General features: G+C 40.3%; 2 protein-coding genes across 4 annotated transcripts in view; one reads left to right on the top strand and one right to left on the bottom strand.

The window, feature by feature from the left end:
- The window catches only part of LOC308176799 (uncharacterized protein), a 521877-nt gene that overhangs the window by 235219 nt on the left and 271697 nt on the right, over positions 1 to 14961 (bottom strand). For 2 of the 3 annotated variants that reach the window (XR_013938632.1, XM_080553001.1), the window contains one exon: positions 7534 to 7676. Coding sequence is in view for 1 of the 3 variants with exons in the window: in XM_080553001.1 (XP_080409127.1) it covers positions 7534 to 7676 (143 nt within the window). In the remaining 2 variants the exon portion in view is untranslated. Of the gene's footprint in view, positions 1 to 5414; positions 7677 to 14961 lie in introns of those variants that run through there. The other variant, XR_013938633.1, reaches the window with a different exon arrangement.
- On the top strand, positions 1946 to 5711 carry UQCRFS1 (ubiquinol-cytochrome c reductase, Rieske iron-sulfur polypeptide 1). The gene is made up of 2 exons (XM_080553002.1): positions 1946 to 2218; positions 4917 to 5711. Exons 1-2 carry the CDS (start codon positions 2011 to 2013, stop codon positions 5525 to 5527), a joined length of 819 nt encoding a protein of 272 aa, XP_080409128.1. The 5' UTR covers positions 1946 to 2010; the 3' UTR covers positions 5528 to 5711.

Genomic DNA, 14961 nt, shown 5'->3' with positions numbered 1-14961 from the left:
CCTTGGGAGTGGACTGAGTTTTAATTTGCCTGGAGGATGCCATTTGCCTGTTGCATGGAGGAACGAGCTGACAGCAGCATTGTTTTGCTACAGATTATTTTGCAATGCAGTCAAAAAGATGAAATCACACTTATTATCTAATTAAAGAAACTAAACATACAAATTAATTGACATTTCTGTTTTGCACGTTGCTGGCATACCTCTTAAGAGGATGCTCTTTTAAAAACAATCTTATTTCCATGTGAGAAGTTCCATGGAGTAATACCATCAACCATTTGGGGACTACCCTTGCAGGTCAAGCCAAATCTGCAGCTATTATACTAGATTTAGAATATTCTTAATAGAAGAAATATTTAAATTTACCAGAATACTTTCTGTAACATTAATACAGTACTATGAAATACTTTGACTCGGCCTACATCCACACAGGGACAAGCAGCATGCATGGCCAGAAAAAAATCCTAAAGGCAGAGCCTTTGATTTAGCTTTTTGTTACTCAAAAATACGTTGGGAGCTTTTGGAAAACAACTCACTCTATCTTCAGGAGAGCAGCTTGGTACACTCTTTTGATAAATAATCTAAACCACTTCAAAGATTCCTCAAGTGTACTGAAATTTCTTCCCTTAATAGAGAAGTATTTAAAATATGTGGGAGTGTTGGGGGAGGGTGTTTTTTTCTTAAGCTAACTGCACCAATCAATAGGTGCAACAATAAACAAGCTTCCCATACCATCCATATAGTTGAACGAAACCGATCCAAGTGAAGATGAAAATTGGACTCGTGTTTGCATCTCAGCCCATGTTACAGGGATAATTTGTGAACTGAGAATGGAAGAAATATATTTTTGGCAATAATCAGAGCTGCTGTGTTCCTTCACCCTCCTAATCACTGATGATAAGAATGAGTTTCTGGGGAACCATTTGACTTCCAGAGCAGCCTGAGCTCCAGGCAGAACATGCTGATGAGCAATGGCACACACTGAAGCTGTGGCAGCTGCCCCATGCCCCCAGAAACAACGTTATAAACGTTAACGAGTGCATGGTAAAACATGCTTCACGTTTTTCAAACATGTAAAATTGATCACTCACAAATCCCCTATGACAAGCTGAAAATTTTTAAGTTCTTCCCGAATTGCAACTGATATAGAACTATTAAAAAATAAAAAGAAAGAAAAAAAATAAAAAATAAACAGATAAGCTAAGAAAAGGAAACAAAAGGGGCAAAAATCATACCCTGTGCAACAAATAGGAGAAATAATAAGGGGCATGTCATGTCACAGATCTGGCAGTTTCCTTTGAAGTAATGTTTCTCATTGGTATTTACACACCACCAAATCGTGTCACAAGTGAGTACCAAGGGAGAACATGTAAACCCCTCCAAGATGTTTTGCAATCTCATTGCTTTGTTTGAATCGATCTGTACCTACAGGAGACGCACTGGACTGGTCAGATGTCCCGGCAGTGTTTCCTGAACCATCCTTTGAAACACTGTAAAATGTGATGATTTCAATTTGCTTACAAGTATCATCTGAGGCATTCTAAGATAGGATTTCAATACAGCAAGGCTGACATGCTGAATTATTTCCTATACTGCCCTTTCAAAAAAATACCTCAATGAAGTAAAAAAACAGTAAAAAAAGCATGTTTGCAACAGCACTGAGCTGTTTGGCAGTGACATGGAACAGTCCCAAGGAGAGCAAAACCAGTGACTAACGTGCTTTACGCGAACAGAAAACCTTGGGGAACCAAGCCCCAGGGAGACTCTGGAGCCCCCAGCAGCCGCCGACCCGCGGGCACCGGGGCCGGTCCCGCCCCTTCCCGCCGCCGCCCCGAGCCCGGCGCAGGCCGCAGGCCGCGGGCCCCAGCAGCGCGGCCCCGCCCGGCCGAGAGCCGCCTGCGGGGCGGGCCGCGCGGCGCTGCGGCGGCTCTGGGCCGGCCCCGCTGTGACGTCACCGCGCCGCGACAGCCGGGAAGGTCGCGGCGGTGACCGGGCAGCGCCGCAGCCGCCGCCATGTTGTCCGTGGCCGCCCGCTCCGGGCCCTTCGCGCCCTACCTGTCGGCCGCCGCGCACGCCGTGCCTGGCCCGCTCAAGGCGCTGGCGCCCGCGGCGCTGCGGGCCGAGAAGGTGCCGCTGGACCTGCGGCGGCCGCTGCTCTGCCGGGAGTCGCTGAGCGGCCGCTCGGCCCGGGGGGGGCTCGTCGCCAGCGCCAGCCTCAACGGTGCGGGCCGGGCCGGGCCGGGGGGCGGCGGGGAGCCGGGCGCGGGGGCCTGCCGAGGGGCGGCCGCGACGGGGCGGCAGGCACCGGGACCGGCGGGGAGGACGGGGGCGGCTTCCAGCGGCGCCGGGGCAGCCCTGCGGCGGGGCCAGTGGGGCGGGGGGAAGTGAGGCGTGCGGGGGCTTAGCGGCGGCGGCGGCTGCGGCGCTCGCCGCTCGTGCTTGTGGAGCCCTGCGGGGCGCACGGTTTGGTCCCGGGCGGCCGGCCTCGTGGTAACGCGAATGTGTGTAGCGCTGAGGGCGCTTGAAGTTCTGCTTGTTGGTGGTGACTTGGGTGGCTGTTTATTTTGCATTTGGGAAGGTGCAAGGAAATCCCCATCAAGTTACTCCAGTTAGTTCTCGCAGAATCCAACTTGTGGCCAGAGAAAGACAGTGGCTTTACGTGAAATGCCAATATAGCCTAGCCCATTATTACTGTGGTTGTAGGTCTCACAAGTGTGTCTTTTCATCACTTGGAAACTGCATCTGCTCATGTGCTTATGTCCAGTGAAGGCGGTTTGCCAAAAGCAGGATAACAAGTATTCGTCAGCAGACGTGATACCCAAGTCCTGACCTCAAGATGTCTTTAACAGCAGCGAGTTAACGCAAGACTTCAAGATTGTGGCTAATGCCGTGTACTTCATGTATTAAGGGATGGGATGTGCCCACGGACATGCAATTGGCAGCCTTTCGGAATGCAGCCTGCTTATGCTGCTGATAGCAAGCCAGCTGGTCTGAAGCACTCAGCCCGACCAAGATGAGATGTATTAGGCCAAAAAGCCCTTTAGAGGAACAAAGGATCTGCAATTTACATAGACTTAGTATGAGATACTAGAAACATTTTTGAAAGGTTACTTTACTCCCCAAATGAAGGATCTTTTGTACCCAGTACATGTACGTTTTAAAATGGTATCCCCTACTCATTTCATAAAATATAGAAAATGGATAGAAATAGAGGGCCACTCCTACTTGTTTGATGTGCTGCATCAGCAGCCCTGTATTATTCTTAAGAGATAAAAAGAGTTGCTGAACAGTGTTATTTCAAACCACACTTACAGGTTCAGTGTCTTCCACTTTTTTGTAGGAACACAGGAAAGGACAAAAAGGTTGATGCTACTTCTGGTTTTTTTGAGGCATACATGGAAATCTGTAATGCCAATCTAGGGTGGTCCCATTGTGGTATTAAAAAAGGACCCATTCAATTTGCTACAATTTTTAGCACATTTCAAGAAACCAGTTTCTACTGGAGTGAAAATAAGCTTCCTTATCTGCTGATGTTGGGCATGTAGCAACAGTTTGCATCATGCTGTTAACTAGGATATTCCTGCAAGTCTTGGAGACTGCTGTGCGTGTAGTGATTAGAACCATAGACTTCACCTGACACAGCTGTAAAGGATATGTTCAGGTGGAAATTCTAGAGATCTGTAATTAATGTAGTTGATATGTAGTCTTATTCTTAGCTTCAGTTAACATAGTCACACTTTACATTGAGTATAAAAAAAAAGTAGCTTAATTGTAACGCTTATTAGCGGGTTACTAATGTGTATATAATATGTCTTGGTACTGGGATAAGTTAGTATGGCTTGCTCTCAGAGAATTTTCAGTTAATTTCTCTGCAATTAATATCCTAGAGCAAATATCTTCTCTTTGCTGAGTTAATTGTAAATAAATGTAAATACTTTCCCCATTAGATTGGATATAGATCTCTGAGATCTATTTTGAGTACTTTGAGCGAACACTTTCTATTAACCTCTGTTAACCTTGTGCCAACTGCTAGAAAAAACTAAGACTAAATAGTTCTTGTCAAGTAACAGAGGTTGTATTTTAGCAAATAATGTCCTTAGTGTGTTCTTTTCCCTAGCATACTAGATTTTTGTTGAGGGAGGCAGCTTTCCTGCACTGGAGAAGGTAATGGAAGGCCTCTTAGTAAGCAGTCACATCTTGTCAGTTTAGCACACTGGTTTGAAATGGGAATCTCACAAAGTTTGGGAACTAGATATTGACTAAATTTATTCCTAAACACTTCTATGTACCAAATCTGAAAAACTAAATATTGGAGTCTGAAAGATTTAAAAATTATTTACTGGGGCAGTTAGCTTTGACAGCAGTTTAAACTTCTGTAAAGGGGGATATATGATCTTGCATTTTTAATCTTAAAAATGACACTGAAGATTATTAAAAGCATGGAAATTAAGTCAAAGGAAATCAAATTTCTTCATACCATGTTTGTAAGGGAAACATTTGAACAGAAAGAATGTCTGTTTCTTCTCAGATAGTAACTGTATTCTGCAACATTTTTTCCTTGAAATTTGAAAAAAGCAACAACAAAAACTTTAAACCCAGAACTGTTTGCAGGTCCTACTATGTTCTTAACAGGTTTCATATAATTTTGACGGAATGAAATGGAATGATTCACAAGGTGGAATGATTCACAAATCACTTGTTATCTACCAAAAATACCATCTAGTAACCATTTGCTTACAACTTAAAATTGTATAATTAAATAATTATAATAATTATAAAATGTATAATTACAGGAATGCTACCAAGACTTTGAAATAACTTACCCATCATTCAAAAAATGTAATTAAAAAACAACTAACATAAAATACATCATAATATATTTTAACTTGTGTTGTCGTTTCATATTATTTTCCTTGCAGCACCTGCCAGCATGCGTTGTGTCCATAATGATGTCACAGTACCTGACTTCTCTGCCTACCGTCGTCAAGACGTGCTAGATGCCACAGCATCTTCTCAAAGCAGCAGTGAAGCTAGAAAAGGGTTTTCCTACCTGCTGACTGCAACAATGTGTGTAACTGCTGCATATGCCGCTAAGAATGCTGTCACCCAGTTTGTTTCCAGCCTCAGTGCTTCTGCTGATGTGCTAGCATTGTCAAAGATTGAAATCAAGCTGTCTGACATTCCGGAAGGCAAGAACATGGCTTTCAAGTGGAGGGGGAAGCCCCTCTTTGTGCGCCACAGAACCCAAGCAGAGATTAATCAGGAAGCTGAAGTTGATTTGTCTAAACTGAGAGATCCACAGCATGATTTAGACAGAGTAAAGAAGCCAGAATGGGTCATATTAATAGGTGTCTGCACTCATCTTGGTTGTGTACCTATTGCTAACTCCGGAGATTTTGGTGGTTATTACTGCCCTTGCCATGGGTCCCATTATGATGCCTCTGGCAGAATCAGGAAAGGTCCTGCTCCCCTTAACCTTGAGGTTCCAACTTACCAGTTTATTAGTGATGATGTAGTTGTTGTTGGCTGAATAATCAAGTGCTTGCTCGTTTTCTTGTTCTGATGAATGTACACTCAAAAGGGTTAACTGATCCTCTGGAATGCTGTCAAACCAGATGATCTTGAATACACATTAGCTGTCTTGACTCAACCTGAAGTATGTTCGAATACTTCCCTATGTTCAATTGTAATAAAAACTTGTGAGTGAGCACTCATTCTGACTATGATAATGTGTTTGTGTACTGACTTAGTGTGTCTTGTCAAAGAGATACCACAGCATACCCCAAATATGTTTATGCAGCCCTCCTGAAGAGATGCTGATTCAATATCAGTAATGAACTACAGAACCACAGCTTTCTCCATACCACATACATTCATTACTTGTACTTAGTTTTTACTGCAGTATAGTAAGAAGTACCTTTTAAAAAAATCCTACAATGAACTTCTAACAGTGGAGTCAGTTTCAGTATAGAATCATATTAAATGCAATCCTTTTACTCCCAATGTATTTTTTGTTTGTTTTTGAAGGAAGTGAAGGGGAAAATACATAAATACGTGGAAAAGTTATTTTACATTGTTCAGAGGCAGTGTATAGTTGTTTAGCTATTAGGGTAGCAGTGTTAATTTTATGATGATGTAGACAAAAAATAAATGTGTCATAGTAGAATTTCAATATTTTTTTTTTAAATTTCCAGATGAGGCTCAATGTTATACACACCTAAACATTAGATCATATACTTAGAACACTGGAAAATTTGTGACACGTCCACTAGAAAATGGAGAAATAAAAAGGGAAATTCAACAGTGAACACTAAATTGTAAGAACCGATCAGTCTGGACTAATCTTTAAGATTAAACGTAGCAAAAGGTTTATACATAACCAGATTTTAAGACCCACATGATTTGCGTGAAAATAAGTATTTTATATTGCTTATAGGCTAAGGTCAATAAAGGCTAAAACTTTGAAGTCTCTCTTCCCTTAATGCTGACCCCTAGGCTATGGAGAAACAAATACAGCCTGAAACCAGTAAATTTAACTAGCATTGGTCTTGCCAGTACAGAACAATGCTAGTAATTAAGTGCCTAGGCAATATATAGGGAGAAACAAGGTTTGCTGTTTCCAGAAGAAAAAAAAAAATCTGCTACCTCCTGTATGCTTTGTGTTGTTTACTGCTGTTCTGTGATCATTTAATGTCTTGTGCTGCATTAAGTGGTCTGGAATATTTTGCATCACATAACATCTCATGTATATTTCGCATATGCCTCATGTAAAGCTGTGTTGACAGCTGGATTAAAGCTGAAACTTTAAATAGTATTAAACAGAGTATTGATGACTATAGCTCACCTGTTCTCACACAATTCAGGTAGGAAAATGATCACAGATGACTACTACAGAAATTTTTAGGTATGCATTCTCCACTTTCATAACTTTAAGCTTTACACCTTATCACTATGTCTACAAAAGCATTCTCAAGACTTTCTTGTATAATAAATCATGCTACACAAGTAATGCAAGAGACGTTCCCAAGCTTGTATGTAAATAATTGGTCTTCATGTATGTGCCCTGTGTTATACGGTGGATCTTTACTCAAATTTTGTATTTCAAGAAAAGCTAACTAACTTCTGAAATAGTTAAAAATATAAATTTAATATAAATTAAAGCATTGCTCTTCAACTCTCAAGTGGTTACTACTATCCTAAAAATATCTTCTTTTAAGCCCACAGTTAAATTATTTAGGCCTCATTGTGGTTTATATAGACACTAAGTAACTGTGCTAACAGTAAATTTGTCCCCTGTAAATCAGGGAGTGACCAGGGCAGTTTCTGAATTCACAAGTGAACACAATGAAATCTAGTATGTCGTGGTTGGGCTTAAAAGTCCATCCATAAAATTACTTGCACAGGATAAGCTGCTATTTAAATTACATCATACTAACTCGGTGGCAATCTTACCAGTCTACAACTAACGTAGCGCCATGATATGGCACGTTTGTGAGCAAAACAGCTTTTACTCTACACGTGAGATGCCAGCAGTACCTCTGCTTCACCAGACTGATGACAGAAGTTGAAGTATTGCTTCGTAGACAATGCAGATGTGATAGCCTCCATCCTCTCTTCAGTTAAAGGCTTTGTTCTCCTTATAGTTGCAAAAAGGTCATTCGTAACAAGCCAAGTGTGCGCTGGAAAAGAATTGGGATTTATTAGAATTTGAGAAATAGTTTTTAAAAATCTCTGGAATCTCATATTTTTGTGATACAATTATGGGTACAAATTTAAAAAAAAATTAAAAAAATTCACTTGAACACGTCATTACACTTTTTTTTTTTAATTGTGACAGTTGCCAAAAGCTAGAATAGGTTGCCTGAAGAGGCTGTGGAGTATCCATGGAGATGGTCAAATTGAACAGGACAGACTCCTGGGCAGCTGTCCTTGAGCAAGAAGGGTGTAGATCACCTCTAGAGGTCCCTTCCAGCCTCTGATTCTGTGATTTGTGGGAGTTGTGCCCACCTACCGCATTGGTCTTTCTGGGACAAGAAGCCCCAGAAGGCCCAAAGTCCCAATCAGAGAAGTATGACTCCAACAGTGATAACCCTCCATGCAGCGATGTGCTGATGGCCAGGAGTGGGTTCCAAATCACCTTGAGGGCTGAGATGCCCTTGGAAGGAGCTCTCACTACCATTACTAATTACAGTCATTACCACCATACATGAGTTGTTTTGCCCTTTTCATGGCTACTGTACCGCAATGTGGCTGGAAGTATGAATGTTCAAGTACTCTGAAAAATACTGCTATATTGTATGGATTTCTGGAGAAAGACTCGTATTTATAAGAAGCAAGGGCTTACTGGGCTTCACTACTTTTACATATTTCCACTTTGACTCTCTCCACTTCACTTTAACGGTCCTGCCAGGGTTCTAGTCCTAACACAAGACTGTTTTCAGTTAAACTGCCAGAGAGGAGGACAAAAACCAAACTCGGGTATTTCACAGAACAAATAGGGCACCTTCCCCTTGACCCCACAAAGTACTAAGTCCTACTTCTCTCTGCACAACTGGAGTTTCCTCATTTTTGTGTAAGAAACCACTGTGCTCTGTACAGTTTTCGACCAGTATGAAGCCACACTTCTCCCTGCACCTCGTACGGTCAGCCCTACGGTCAGCTCTTTAGCCAGCCAGCCAGCATCATTCACTCCTGTTGACTTCACAGCCTGGCAGAAGCTAAAAGGCAAGGACAGCCAGATGCTGGTACAGGTTTGCCAGGCTGATCACCGTTCAGAGCCTGACATTTTTCAGCAGCAGTGCTGTAAAGCACAGTCCTAGGCCAGAGAGAGGAGCTGCACTGCCTGCCTTTCTTCTGTGCCCCTGCAGCCACAAAGCAGCAGCCACATCTCTGTTCCTTCGCAGCTCACTTCTTTTTCTCCTTTAGAACAAGTCAGTCTTTACAAAGTTGCTGAACAGAGTTCACGTTTATTTAATAAGAAAAAAAGCTCTTCGGATAAGGAGAATAAAAATACTAAAATCAAAATTTAATTTTTAATATTTGATATTTCAATAGCTTTGTCTTCCTTTTTTGTCTTTAAAAGAAGGGTAACATTTTTAATGGGCACTGCTGCCATGGGAATAATTAGTGCAAAGACTATAAACAAAATTTCAGAATTTTAAGTAATTTTTTCAAGACTTGTTTTCATGGTTCTTTCATGATATGTGTTTTTTTTTTAACCTTTCTGACTTGTTAGGTCTAGTTGTCAGAACTGAAAGCAGTTTCACACACAGCCCTCGTACAGTCATTATCACATGCTCTTGCTAACCAATTTTCAGCAGCATGCTGAAAGGCTGTGCTGCACAGCAGCGCAATTTTCAGGGACACTTGCCACTGATGACCAAAACAATTACATGAAGAAGCTCTATGAACAGGGTTCATAAGCAGGTCAGGTACACCTCAGGAACACAAAAGGTCAGCTCCCCAGATGAGTTAAAGCAGAGCTTGGTGTCCGAGCACTACGTTTCTCACCAGCAGAAGACATGACAGAACAATAATGACCCTCCTCTAATCTTGAAAAAGTAAAAAGTAAATAACTTATAGACGGAGAGAATTTAAAGCTACTGAATATTGGTGTCCTCCATGGATAAGATTTTCTTCTCTACATACAGATGTCTACCTGTTAGTTGCTTTTTATTGCTCATTATTAAGACAATTTACATTTTAGGACTTTTAAGTTATTTATAGTGTTGGGAAACTGACTGTGATCTGTATTCACTATGCCAGATTTTCTGCTTTCTAGTAGTTTCTTTTTGTCAGTTTCAGTAAAGATTTGAAGAGATGGCTGAATGAAAAACACCCTTCATGTTAATAATGCAGGGGACCCTGTCTTTGAAGGACTTCAGTGTTTCATGCCCAGCAGTTCTGCTGACCAGTACACCTTGTGCAATCACCATGAAAACCCAAATTTTCTCATCACCTTTTAAAAAGAGGCAGTTTACACAGGCTCAGATCAAAAGTATCTATTAATCTGGGAGCTCAGTTTGATGCCCCCACAGTCTGGTGGTGGTCAGGGCTGGCCGAGACTGTAGCACCTCATGCCTTCAGTTCCCACCAACTCCGCTGACATCCAAAGTACTTAAGAATCCATTAATTTGTTCATAGTGTTTGTATCGGAAGGAGGAGAAGGGGGCACTGAAGACTACAAAAAGACTTGTTCTAGTTAGAAAATTTGAGTAGAAATTGTAAGCAGACCACAGCTATGACACATAATGTGTACAGTCCCTTAGGTGAACAATTGCATTAATACCATATTTTCAAAATTAATTATGCTTCAATTTATTAAAGTCTTAATTCAGAATCTGTGCATATTAAAATACAGAATAAAGCTATAATTGTATTTGTAAGCAGATGGAATACTATAAGGTGCTAAGTAATAGTCTGCATGGATTTATCAGGAACAAATCACATCAATGCAATCACATTTCTTGCTATAATAGGATAACAGGCCTTGGAAACAGGGGAATATTAGCAGTAGTTATCAAACTTTTAACTAAGAGTTTAACAGTAGTGTTGGGTGGAACTGGTTTACTCCCACCATGACATATGGTAACAGAACTCCAAATTCTCCCCTGTGAGCAGTCATATAACTTGCAGGTAATTACAATGCATGTCAGCCTCTAATTTGTACCACAAATAAGAAGTGCCAGCTTCCTGAAGAGATCTATTGGTTTGCATGGCCATCAGACCAAAGAGCTATTGAGAAATGCAGAATTTTGTAGCAGATTCAGGGCGTTCTATGTTTAAGGGTATTTAATCGTTAAAACAGAGTACTCAAAAACATGATAGAAAATTATTGAATAAATGTCTGTTAATGCAAGGGGGGAGGCTTTGTATATACAAAAATTCTACTCTCATGCCTACGCTTTAACAGGTTAAAGGAATAGCAAGATGCAGCTAAATAAGATCAGATTTATCTCTTAGGTTAGAGGCATTGGGGCTTTTTGTTAGTCTGTTTTTCAGGGCAGGAGGAGGAGGATAATACAGGCAGTTTATTTTGTAACCATAGCTATTTTGTATAATTCATGTAGAGTGGGCCACTGATGACAGCACCCTTTAGGTGACATTATTATTTGAAATAAAACAGAGCTTTCCTTTTGAATCGCAACAAGCGTGATAGAGCATTTCAGATGTCAGTCTGAAATGTCACCTGTAGAACATGTCACCCCTGCCTACAGAAGAGCCTCTCAGTTGTGACAGTCTACAGCTGGGTTTTTCCCTCTCTTTTCAGTTCCTACTGAACGGTAATTTTGAATTAAGTACTAAAATACCAGGAGTTGCAGTAGCTTTTCTAGCAGTTTGTCCGGAATTATATATATCCCAAAGGTGAGATGTACACTGGGGTCTTGTGCAAGTTAGAATTAAATACCTGTAACAAGGTTTGGCTCATAGATTTCCCACTGAAGTACCTGATATCTATACTGGCACTGCAACTTTTGACCTAGCAATTACTTTTTCCCCACAACAGCATCAATTTTGACTGCCTGATAAGAAAACAGCATATGTACGGCAATATTATTTTCTTTATACAGTTTGTAAGATGCTTTAATTTCTTTTTTTTTTTTATTGGCCTTTAATATTTCCATAGCATAAACGACTATTTATGGTTATTTCCATTTTTTTAATACTTCTGCTTACGATTGCAGTACAAATTAAAGATATCGCTCTCCTAGCCACTATACTTGACACTGGTTAAGAAGATGAATAACTGCCTCAAAACTTCTGCATTGCTTCCACCTAAATAAAACATTGCTCTTGGCTCTTAAGGCATACCTATATTGTATATCTGGTAGACAAACTCTGAGAAAAGAAAAATAACTGCATACACATATATATGTACCTGCAAATGTGTAAGTGTCAGACTCTTAAAATGTAATGATTTCATCGTTATTAGCATATTTTCTATACCAGCTTTTGAAAGGCTGGACATGCATCCGATAATTTTAGGCCATAATTACAGTGTCACTCAGCTAGTCCTGCTCACTTCTCTTAACCTACTGGAAGAGTTGTTCTTGATCATTTAATTTAATTGAATGTGACAAAGAACTTCTGACCTATTGCCAATCATTTTTCAGAAACATTTGTTTTTGAAGACAGTTTCCTATTTTGACAGATAATCTGTCCTTACTTGTAATTCACACCCATCGATGTGGGCCATTCTGACACACAGTCTATAAATCACCAACCGTTTTCAGCCTGAATTTCTTGTCATCTCTAAGCTGCTCCACCGAGGTCGCTAAAGGTTGCCATTGCTAGTGCTATTTATCTTCCAATTTTTTCATCCTCTACGTTTTCAGTTCATCTGATTTCCCTTACAAGCATACTTCCACTTACGCCAGCAGGTCACCTGCTCTGCAGTAGATAACACATCCCTCAGCTGCTCACACAGAGAGCAGTGCCACTCCGTGGGTGCTGCACTGTGAGCACACTTACAAACTCTGGGCCCTTCACTTCCGCTGCACCTGTAAGCCCCATAACAAAAAAAAAAAAAAATCAGGATTGATGGGTAGATTAAAAGAAGTCTGGAGGATTAGCAGTAACGTCCTGGAGTCATGGTCGAACTTGGGGTTTTGATCAGGGGAAGCAAACAAAGTGGACTTAGCTTTAGTAAGGATTTTGGTGCTGTGATCTTTCAGGAGCAAGTCAAGGAAACAAAGTTCAAATGAAAGCATGGGAACTGACTGAAAAATAGTCCTTAAAGAGTAGTTAGTGATCACCGCCAGGCACAAATAGCTTTTGAAGGATGAAAGAAGCAAGTGGGAGTTACAGGTTTGGGTCATATCAATATTCAGCGCTTTCAATAGCAAGTTGGGTAGTAGAATAGCAACATACTTCTTAGATTTGAAGATGAAATTGAACAAGCAAAGGACACCAACATCTTAAAAGACATGACTAAAATGCAAGACAATTTCAATTACAGTTGCTCACAAACTGAGAATGAATCAATATCATCATACAGCTGTCGAAAAAAAAAAGGCAAATGTCTAGCTCGGATGCAAAAATAGGACTTACATGTTCTGTATTAGCATTCATGAAGGTCCAAATGGAACCAGACATTTCAAGGAAACAATGTTGGTTATTGGAGAGACTCCAGAAGAGGAGGACAAGAGTAAGTAGAGGCCTAGAAAAGGTTAGTGAGAGAGAGGGATTGAAGGAAATCAGATTGTTCAACCTAATCAACATTGAGAAGATAAATGGTAACAGCCTTGGCTGATACAAGTGAAAACAATCAAGCATTATTCACATTTACCATGGACAGACAAAATAAAGGTTTTAAGTTGTAGCAAGGGCAGTAGAAGTAGGACATGAGAAAAAGTAAAAAGTATGAAGCTATCCTACAAAAAGTATGAAGAGCGTGATACTGAAAGTGTAAGTAACTCTTTCAACCAGATTTTAGCTGTTTGCACACAAACAGGATTAGTTCAGCCAAAGATCCTACAGAAAGACAGCATGTTGTTTGCCCGTTCAGTATGTCCTCTTCTGTAACTTAAAATATTTTAAATGTTCTTCTATACAAGTTGAGGCAGACTTTATGCCCAAAGCCCACCAGTCTATAAATAAATATTGTTTTAAATAATCCGTTGGTTTTTTTTTTTGTTTGTTTGTTTTTTTACAAGGAAAGCACAAATGTCTTCAAAGAAATCTAGGTCATCATGAAACAGATCGTTGCAATCGAAGCATATAGCACACAGGTACAATGGTGGCCTAAATCCATCTCATTTTATGTACTAAACTGAATGGCTCTGTGGGACTTCAACCTTAAGTGGCAAAATAAATGTGCCATGAAACACTAATGAACCACAATTTCCTGAATGCCAAAGTCCCACTGCGTACAGTATAGCCAGAATCACAGCCTCTGTTCCTTTGGTGGTGAAGATTTAGCAACCTGCAAAGAAAAAATCTCTTGAATCTGTGAATGCACTTCTTCCCATCATGCTCGTGGTATTTAAGTCATTTTCCCTTCCATTTACTTTCCACAAAGCTCAGAGGGAGTAGGAATTGCCCCATACTGTGGTTTTCAGCTGTCTTTCATTTATCAGTAGTCTATCATCAGTATGTTTCTCCCAGGTGAGATATACTCTATTAGCATTTTTGCCAGCTTCTTGTGCACTGCTTTTTTGCTGTCTTTACCTAAGTGAGCTTTAGAAGTACGGTTTTCTAGCTGTTTTTCAGGTGCTTGAACAATGCAAAACTGTATTGTCTATTTCCCTCTATAATTAATCAGTATCAGTTTGATCTTCATGAAAGAAAAAGGATCCGAACAGTGCACATGTTTGTCTCTGTTACAGCCTTTAGACTTGGCTGCAAAACTATTTCCTGCGCAGCTTTTAGAAACATCTACATTTATCCGTTGATATTTCTATTCTGTAATAAATTACAATGAAATAATACTGAAGTCCTTAACTACAATTATCTTTAGCAGCTCAATTAACTCATATTTATGAAAATACTTTCATCTAAGGATCTCAAAGACTGCCATTACTATTATCTTCTAAGCTGCATCCCAGTTGCACTGTAGTGTGTATTCCTGAATGACAAACTGCTTTGAAGTCTTTAAGCGATACAAGAAAGTCATGGCTTAGGGATGTTTTTGACAACTAATTGCAGTTTTTGATAAAACTCTTCCAACTCTGTGAGAACCTAAGTTGCAGTGCTTTCATTATTCTTGGTTCATATTTTATTTAGGCCAAGATGAGGTTGTGACTTGCTCGTTTCCAGTTTCTCACTCCCTGGTAATGTCTTTCAGTGTGACCATTGAAACCCCTATTTATATGCAGCATAATTTATTTCTGATTTATTTATGTAATCATCTTTGATATAACCAACTCATTCTGTCTAATGGTTACACTTATGCATAATACTTTTCAGATGTGTTGGTTTAAAGTTACATTTCTTCCAGCTGTGAAATGCAATTTAGGTATGACA

This window comes from Anser brachyrhynchus (assembly GCF_964034855.1).
Source record: "Anser brachyrhynchus genome assembly, chromosome: 12".
Classification (NCBI taxonomy): domain Eukaryota; kingdom Metazoa; phylum Chordata; class Aves; order Anseriformes; family Anatidae; genus Anser; species Anser brachyrhynchus.
The sequence above is the reverse complement of the archived record's forward strand: the minus strand, read 5'-3'. Positions and strand labels throughout refer to the sequence as shown.